Genomic DNA, 9507 nt, shown 5'->3' on the forward strand with positions numbered 1-9507 from the left:
TTCTTTTTTAACCAATAATTTAACTAAATATTTTTGTTGATACAGTACCGCTGTAGTACGCAGAAAATGTGTGAAAAGGTTATGTACTTTAAATAATTTAAATATATGTCAGACTGACTTACATGTGTTGTGCATTCTTTTTAAGAACAATTAGTATTTAGAAATGTCTCATGTCTCATGTTATCATGAATGAATCTAATCGGGACAAAAGTATATCTTCCCAGCCCTACATACTATAATATCTGTATTCTTTTTAGGTAATCCTAATCGTCTCTTTTTCCCTCTTGCCTTTATTCTTTTAATCTTTCATGTTTCATACTTTCTTTTCAGTGTCCTGTATATGATCTTGACAACAATGTGGCCTTCATTGGGATGTACCAGACTATGACCAAAAAAGGCGCAATTACTGTGCAGGTAGTGTGTGACGCAGTGACATTCATGGTTCTGAAATACAGATAAAGCCGTAACCAAAGCATACAGTATAGCCCCGCTGTAACCACATTTCATTTCTTCTTATGTCCCTTTCTGTCATGTAGAGAAAAGATTTTCCCAGCAACAGTTTCTATGTAGTAGTAGTGGTGAAAACAGAGGACGAGGCGTGCGGCGGTCCGCTACGCTTCTACCCTCTCCATCCTGATGAGCTGATCGACGCCGGCAACCGCAGCAAGTTCATTGATGTGATTGTCACCCCTGCTATCAACTGTAAGTCACATTTTTACAAATATGTTGCCGCTGTCCAGACTGAGGAATAATCCATGTTAACCATGTTATCCATGTGGGAAAACGAGTAACTTGAGGAACATTTTGATTAAACCCAACTATGACCATTAAATATAAACATAACAACCTATAAACTGACCGACTGATGGATAGAACAATATATAACAGGAAATATGTTATAAGATGTAGATGTTATGACCATAGTTCAGATTGTGTGGTATTGTTTATGTCTCTTCCAATTTTAAGCAGTAGGTAATGATGCTAAATCATGTTAATATGCAGTGCAGGCAGGGTGATCCAGTATAAGCTTGTAAATAGGCTTACGGTACATCTGTCTTCCACTCCACAGCGGAGGTGTATGTGATGGGCATGCTGTTCTGTCTGGGTATCTTCCTCTCCTTCTATCTGCTCACGTTGCTCATGACCTGCCTTGAGAACAAGCGGTGAGATTCAGCATTTTTCTCTGCTACCAAAACAAAAGTTAGTCAGCGCATACGCTTCATATACCACCCATATCAAGGGCTGGCACTAACTCAGCCTGAAGGTAGTTGGTTTGGGAACTAGAGGTTTGCGGTTCAAGTCCACATAAGGACCAAAATATGGTGATAGACTGCTAGCTGGAGAGGGGCCAGTTCACTTCCTGGGCACTGCCAAGGTATTCTTGAGCAAGGCACTGTGCTTAGGTGCCTTTCCATGGGCAGCGCCCTCACTCTGACATCTCTCCAGGAGTGCATGTATAGGTTCTGAGGACGTATGTGTGATTCAGGCCTGTGTGATATGACATAAAAAACATTGTTATTTCTCCTTACAGGATTAGTAAAGTATACATTATTATTATTATTATTATTATTATTATTATTATTATTATTATCATTATTATTATTATAATACACACAGGCTTGTTTCACTGCTGAGCTATTTAGCGTTCTTGAATCTAAAAAGTTGAATCTTTTTTTAGTGATGCATACATCTTCCTCTGTATCTCCCTGTAGTCACAGACAATCCTCATTACAGCAGATAAGGCCACAGAGAATGTTTTAGTATCCTTTTATTGGGTTCTGTTTGGTTAAATGTGGTTAAAGACCAGAAAACTCATTTAAGCACTATAACACTATAACTTTTACAAGTTTAAAAACTTATTTTTTTGGTCCCAGTTCCACCCAGGGGTTTGGATGTCTAATTGAATAATTTGATAATGATTCAATAATAATTGATTTATACAGCTGCACTACAAGAAGAACACTATAGTGAATACAAATGATTTTAATTTGCATGTTCCCCTCCACCTGTCTGCAGAATGAAGAAGAGAGAGGTGTTTCAAATTGCTGCTGACATGTCACCTGCTGAGACAGGTAACCCAGCAACCAGCTATGATGAACTAGCACATTAGGGGCTTGTTTAGCATACAATTTCTTAAAGTCGCCGTCCTTTTCTGTAGAGTAGATGTCATAACATCCAGTCAATGGTAAACTACACTTAACATGCAGTATAAAGCTTTTCATGCAGAATGTAACATGTCTGTGTACTAAATGTGTTTCTTTTACTCTCTCTCTGTCATGCTAATGTGTGGCTCAGCCTCTCTGCTTGGGAAGAACGGAGATGGTATAACGACATTGTTACTCCTACCTTGCACTTACTGCCTTCTCTCACACTGTATTGCTCGTCTGCAGATACTGTGCATGCATTGGCTCACATATTATAACTCTCTCGCCATATCAATAGTGATTGACTATAATGCATCATGGATTGTCGAGTAACATTAACATGGCACTTAATGTTCAAAAACTGTTAAATAGGCATGTATGGCTTGCATTATAGAGATACAGATACACATGACTCACCTGGGTCCTTGCTAGGTACAGCTAACCACAAGGCACTGATATCATCCTGTTATCTTGCCTGTATTTGTCATAATGGTATCCTCCTGGTGTTTATTGGCTGAAGAAACATAAGTAAATTTTTATCAACAATGCTAACAAAACAATAGACAAACCAAAATTTAAAATACAAGGTATATCATTAAAATACTGGAGATAACCATTGAGATAATTGTCCACACTGCTGATGTGGTACTCTACCTCTCAGTATGGATCTGTGACTGTTTGCTTCAGTGTATCCTGCTGACATGATTTTATTTTAAAATTGCAGGCTTGAGTTTGAGGCTTAAAGTTTTCCAACAGTTGACTCTCACTGCAGCAATCACCACTCTTCACATAACAAACCTCCCTCTGCACCCTATTCACATTTTCTTCCGTACTCACATCTTCAGACATTAACTAAAACTGTTATTTCAGGGATTTTCAGCCTGAAAAAAAACTAGATCTCTGCATATGTTGTTGCCTCCCTCACCTCTCTGTGACCCGTTTACACTTAGTTTTAAGATGCCTTTCAGGGATCCGAGCACGAGGAGACAGCAGAGACACATTGTTACTGCTTACGTCACTTACGCTAGAAGGGGCACAAAGTTCTTCCACCGTCGGTAGAGCTAGAGACATCACTGTCAGCAGAACCAGCACATCTCCCATTGTGCAAAAAAAAAAAAATGGACGGTCACGTAACACTTCATCCAACTCGTTGTAAAATGGCCAAGTTTTAGAGTTTCGGCACGCTCTCAGCAAAACAACCTCCACAGCCAGCATTGGTGACATATTTTCCTTTTACACCCTTGGTGACGTATCAGTACGCATAAGCTTTTTCATGTGGTAAAATGCGTCCTAGACCACTACAGCAAGTGGTTTGAGTGATCGGATCCCGATGCATTTGTGGTGGTTATTTATATTTATATTTAAATTTAGCGCTGTCTATTTGTGATCCCATCACCCAAGAAGCTTTTTAAAACCTGTAACAGGGGCATGTACTAACAATTTAGCTTCAGTGGTGTTTTACTATGCAGCATAAGGATGCTAACGAGTATTGGTTGTAGTGGTGCTTGTCTCTGCATGCATTTTTGTCATATATTACATACATACACACACACACTTGGGAGTGTAAAGTGTGTGTGTCTCCACAGGCAAAACTCCAGCCTCGCCATATGAATATGGTTCCTTTGGTAAGTTTTGGACAGTTCTGGGGTTTTGCTTATGTCTTTGTTTGTGTAGAGATTTAATTAAATAACCCTCCCTCTTTTTCTCTAGCTGACAATGGCAGCACACTCAGTTCAGAGGCCATCACTGACAGCGCCACATCAACTGACAACAACTATGGATACATGGGTATGAACAAGCACAGACACATGTTTCTACTGGCCTACCACTGTCACTTTGCAGTATGTCTCAACAGCCTGGCTTGCAGTTGGCTTCCTGAGAGCAACTCTGGTCTCTCACTGGTTTTCTGTGTCTTCTGTGTTCATCAGGGCGGGAGCCTTTCAAACGTCGCCCAATCCTCAATCACCTTCACCACATAGCCATCCGCATTGGTGACACACTGCCGCATAAATTGTTTGAAAAAGTTCAGAGTGAACTGTTGAATCCTACAACAATGATACTTAGATGTAAATGCCGGGAAGTGGCCAGATTGCTAATCTGATTATATTTGAAATGGAACAGAAAAACACTATTGGAAAAAATTTATCAATTGATCAAAGTACCAACAATTATTCCAATATTTCTGTTTATTATCTTTGGAATTTGCCAAGAAATTTTAAATGGGTGATGGGTTTGAATATCTTTGCATTACTGAAAAAAAATTCCTTTAAATCCAGACGTCCGTCAAATTGATCCAATGAATTGAAAGGCTAACTTCTTTATTCTTGCATGACCTCCTCCTCTGTCCTCTCTTCCCTCCCTCCATTAGAGCAATCGTTGGACAGTGTTGGACGAAGCAGGCAGGAGTCTCTGAGCTCTGTGGAGGAGGATGACTATGACACACTGGACGACATCACCTCAGACAAAAACATTGTCCGCACCAAGGTACTCTCAATACACATTACTCTTTGCTCCCGTTGTTAAAATGTCACCACTCCTTGCTGTTGCCCATTTTACTTGATGACAAGTAATAATGTCCTCTCCTTAATACAGAAATTCCTATGTGTGTCTGACCTGTCCCGCAAAGACAAGAGAATCCTCAGCAAGAAATATCAAATCTACTTCTGGTGAGAACAACGGTTAAACAGCGAAAAAAACAAATACCATTGATAACTAAAATCATATACAGTAACAAATATTCCTTTATTATCATAATAATGACAATAATCTTTTCTCCAGGAACATTGCTACTATTGCTGTGTTCTATGCGCTGCCAGTTGTCCAGCTGGTCATTACCTACCAGACGGTACGCTGATGAGACAAACACTGTGATATATTAGATATGATCAAAAAGATGGATATTAAACTGACCCTCTGTTCTTTAGGTGGTCAATGTTACAGGAAACCAGGACATCTGCTTCTACAACTTCCTGTGTGCCCACCCTATGGGAGCGCTAAGGTGTGTGGTTAGCACATGTCTGTTTAGGTGCCTGAACGTAGTATTACAACCACAGTATGGCTAGCAGATTACATGCCTGTGTTTAAAGTATAGTTTGTCATACACAGTGCGTTCAACAACATCCTGAGTAACCTTGGTTACGTGCTGCTGGGACTCCTTTTCCTCCTTATTGTCCTCAAAAGAGATATTGTCCACAATCGAGCCCTGGTCCGCAACGATCTCAATGCACTGGTAAGGCACACACACACACACACACACACACACACACACAGTTGCCATTTTAACACCTTGGTGAACCCCAGGCTCAGGTAGCATTAATAAATTAGAAATGGCAAGTTCTGACGGGAGGATACAAGCACATCCAGAGACAAACAGTACATTTGGAATATGGAATCAAATGTTTTATTTAGTGAATTTCATTGCTCGATTATATATTGGATTTTCCTCTCTCCCACCCCACAGGAATGTGGTATCCCCAAGCATTTTGGTCTGTATTATGCTATGGGAACTGCTCTTATGATGGAGGGCTTGCTCAGTGCCTGCTACCACGTCTGTCCAAACTACACCAACTTCCAGTTTGGTAAGACTGCTTTTGTTCCTACCTGGACTGCCTGTGTCCTTTTTTTAAAGGTCCCATATCATGCGCATTTTCTAAATTAAACTTGTATTTTGGATTTCTACAAGAACATATTTACAGTGCATGCTTTAAAACACATACATTTCTTTAATACTGTCTGTATGTACATACCTGTATTCACCCTCTGTCTTGTATAAATGCTACGACTCTGTCCATTTCTCTTCGGATTGTGCATGCCACATTTAATTTGATCCCGGAGTACCAGGTTCAAATTAGTGATTTGCAATAGGACAATAAATCTGAACTGTAATTCAGTGAAAACAATTTGCTATGGTTTCCTTTTTATTCCTGTGTTGTAGGTTATCCAAGATAGATGTTTTGTCGTGTAATATTTCTATCTTTCTTTGCAGATACCTCCTTCATGTACATGATTGCTGGACTGTGTATGTTGAAGTTGTATCAGAAGAGACATCCAGACATCAACGCAAGTGCTTACACTGCCTACGCCTGCCTGGCTGGGGTCATCTTCTTTTCTGTGCTGGGAGTGGTACGTACGCGCACACACACACACACACATACATATACAGACAGACGACGAGGTAGAGAGGGCCTTGGTTATGTTTAACACAAGCAAAAACACCTTTTCTAATGTAAGTGAACATCTGCTTGCAGGTATTTGGGAAAGGAAACACAGTCTTCTGGATCATTTTCTCAGTGATTCACATTTTGTCCACCATGCTCCTCAGCACACAGCTCTACTACATGGGCCGATGGAGGCTGGGTAAGATAACTAGGAAGCGCCTATCATTGGCAGCCCCCTCACTCATATGTCTCTCCATTTTTGCCTGGGCATGTGTGTTTGTACTTAGGGCCTGTGTGTGATAACTAACAACAAAGTGAAAAAAAAATTGGTATCTTATTCTGTATCTCTTGGATTCACAATGGTTTGATATCAGTGGGGGGTTATTTATGTCCATTGTGGTTTCAGACATTTATCTGATCCTTTCCCTTTTGTTTTCATATATAAAAGAGAAAATGGAATACCATACACATGGATCTCACTTTAGCTTTTTACAGCAGATCTGTGTGCTGTGATGCTGTGTAATGGCTTCATTAAAATCAGTTATGCGTAGCAACACAATATAACTGCAAACTGTACAGGCCAAATCAGTGTCACCTTGACATTTACTGTTTGGTTGCTGTAGACTTGAAACCTCACACTCTGGACTGATGTTTGACTGCAGCTAACATTTGTCTGTATATTTGCGTCAGACGCCGGGATCCTGCGCAGGATTGTGTACGTCATCTACACAGATTGCATCAGGCAGTGCAGTGGACCTATGTACATTGTGAGTAATAACCAGAAACAGCTGCACCAACTTAAGTTTACAAGGAATCCTAGTGTTTCTTTAGTTTGTACGGGGATACTAGACATGTACAGTAGTTATATCTTCAGATGGCATTGATGATTTTGGATCAGATTGTGTAATTTAATATGCTTTTACATGTATCCAGTGACTGAATTATCGGTATCTAAGTTAACAGGTACAGTATAGGAATCACTGTATACTGTGTTGGCCAAGTTCAGATTACCGGTTGATAAATCGTTTTTCTCCCTCTGTCTGACAGGACCGTATGGTTCTGCTTGTAATGGGAAACATAGTCAACTGGTCTCTGTAAGTTAACACAGTGTGCTTCTTCTTTTACTTAACACTAAGTAGAGACCAATACAATTTTTAATTTACAGCACAGGACTTAAATGATGACCTCATCTTTGTGTCTCTTCCTCCTGCTCCCTCTCTGTAGAGCTGCCTATGGCCTGATAGAGAGACCCAATGACTTTGCCTCCTACCTTCTGGCCATTGCCATCTGCAACCTGCTGCTCTACTTTGCCTTTTATATCATAATGAAGGTGTGTGTTTTGTCTACCTCCACGTTTTTAAGTAGTATTCAGGATAAAAAAACAAGTTTAACGCTCTTTTTTTTTTTTTTCTCTGTATGTGTGTGTTTTAGTTGCGGAGCGGTGAGAGAATCCAGTGTCTGGCGTTGGTGTGTATTCTGTTCACAGCCGTGGTATGGGGCTTTGCACTGTATTTCTTCTTCCAGGGTCTCAGCACCTGGCAGGTTGGTAACTCACACACATACAGAGTAGGGCTGTGCGATCAATCTTACAATTTGGGCTCAAAAATCATCACAAAAAACAAAATAATCGAGAAAATGAATATTTTGCACATTACGTTTTGCCGGTAAATTCTTATTTTGTCCTCAATGAAAGAAAAAAGAAATTAAGTTCAATAATTGCGACAAATATTCAAAAGTCAATGAGTAACTGTGTAAATAATTGTCATTTCAATATTGACAAAAAATAATGATGATCTTTATATCTTGTATAAGGTGGCATTATTTTACTAAGTGGGTTTCTCTCGTCTGACACAGAAAACTCCAGCAGAGTCTCGAGAGCACAACAGGGACTGTATCCTGCTTTCCTTCTTTGATGACCATGACATTTGGCACTTCCTCTCCTCCATCGCCATGTTTGGATCCTTCCTGGTATGATCGTTTGTTCGTGTGTATTGTTTTAGTTCATTTAGGAATGTAGCATACACAAAAAAAAATCTTTGAACGGAGTGTTAAGAATTTAACAATCTATATGAACGACAGCCAACACAGTACATGCTTGACAGGGCTAGCTGATACCTTCAAATATATGTGATGGTTTAAATGTAAAACCTTAATATATTATTGCCATTGGAACCTGCAAACAGGAAACTGTGTACTAACGCCTCGCCTCGTGTTCCCCCCCTAGGTCCTCCTGACCATGGATGACGACCTCGACACCGTCCAGAGAGACAAGATATTGGCTTTTTAGATATGTCAGATCTTCTGTGATGAGCTCAGCTCTTCTCTGCCTTATCGCCCTTGTCGCTCTCCATTTGCATCTCCTTCGTGTTTAAAAAAAAAAAGCACAGCCAGTAGCCCCCCCACCCAGGCTGTACAGTTGCAAACTCTCTGCCTGCCACAGCCAGTCAGGGAAGGGCAGTAGCCCCCCCCCCTCCACCTGTATGGACAAATGTGCCAATGAAGAGCCTGGGTCGACATTGAGTGATGCCGAAGTGTTTTGTCCTCTCGCTGCCATCATCAATATAACTGTTGTAATCGATGTTTACTTCCTGCTGACGATGAAGATAACAATGTACACTCTTACTATCTAAGAAACTATCCAAATGAACTTATTTTATACTGTCTGCATTACATTTGACCGCTAAGTCAGCAATGCATTTAGCAAATTACTGTTTCTATGCTGTATGTTTGTACAGGTGTGTGTGTGTGTGTTTACAAACCTAAATGTGAGAATATGAATTCTGTCCAGTTTGTCAGTGGCCTTTAATGTTCTAATCATGTTACATACTGCGCTCTGAATGGTCAGATCCTCGAGCTAGCCGTCCTTCTTTTGGAGAATATTATGAATAATAATGATTGTATTTACTTCTTGACTGCCCTAAAGTCTGAATGCAAAGGTACTTTTTGCACTGTACTGTATGAAAAGAAACAGATTTTAATGTCAAACATTGCAATGAGCGGTTACTGAATAAAGAATTCATTTTCAGATACTTTCTATTGCCTATTTCTACCTGATCAGATGGCGACTCCTATCTTTAGACCTAATGTTCTGTAATCAATGAACTTGGGCAACATCTTGATAACAGCAAGTCTAAGACGCTGGCTCACGTGAGATTCTCTGTATGAACATAATACACAACAGGACTAGGCTATAACAGGGTCAGAAC

General features: G+C 40.1%; 1 protein-coding gene across 4 annotated transcripts in view; it reads left to right on the plus strand.

Moving 5' to 3' along the window:
* The window catches only part of sidt2 (SID1 transmembrane family, member 2), a 13319-nt gene extending 3989 nt beyond the window's left edge, over positions 1–9330 (plus strand). Inside the window, exons 6-27 of one of the 4 annotated variants that reach the window (XM_034868108.1) lie at positions 328–414; positions 537–702; positions 1070–1163; positions 2017–2072; positions 2296–2322; positions 3731–3769; positions 3855–3932; positions 4073–4135; positions 4513–4628; positions 4737–4810; positions 4923–4989; positions 5069–5142; positions 5250–5373; positions 5605–5722; positions 6130–6266; positions 6392–6500; positions 6992–7068; positions 7349–7395; positions 7526–7631; positions 7733–7843; positions 8156–8269; positions 8526–9330. In XM_034868108.1, the coding sequence (XP_034723999.1) occupies positions 328–414; positions 537–702; positions 1070–1163; positions 2017–2072; positions 2296–2322; positions 3731–3769; positions 3855–3932; positions 4073–4135; positions 4513–4628; positions 4737–4810; positions 4923–4989; positions 5069–5142; positions 5250–5373; positions 5605–5722; positions 6130–6266; positions 6392–6500; positions 6992–7068; positions 7349–7395; positions 7526–7631; positions 7733–7843; positions 8156–8269; positions 8526–8588 (1947 nt within the window). In that variant the 3' untranslated portion in view covers positions 8589–9330. The remainder of the gene's footprint in view (positions 1–327; positions 415–536; positions 703–1069; positions 1164–2016; positions 2073–2295; positions 2323–3730; positions 3770–3854; positions 3933–4072; positions 4136–4512; positions 4629–4736; positions 4811–4922; positions 4990–5068; positions 5143–5249; positions 5374–5604; positions 5723–6129; positions 6267–6391; positions 6501–6991; positions 7069–7348; positions 7396–7525; positions 7632–7732; positions 7844–8155; positions 8270–8525) is intronic. The other 3 variants (XM_034868109.1, XM_034868110.1, XM_034868111.1) reach the window with 3 other exon arrangements.
* The last annotated feature ends 177 nt before the right edge of the window (positions 9331–9507 follow it).

This window comes from Etheostoma cragini, chromosome 3 (assembly GCF_013103735.1).
Source record: "Etheostoma cragini isolate CJK2018 chromosome 3, CSU_Ecrag_1.0, whole genome shotgun sequence".
NCBI classification, from domain to species: domain Eukaryota; kingdom Metazoa; phylum Chordata; class Actinopteri; order Perciformes; family Percidae; genus Etheostoma; species Etheostoma cragini.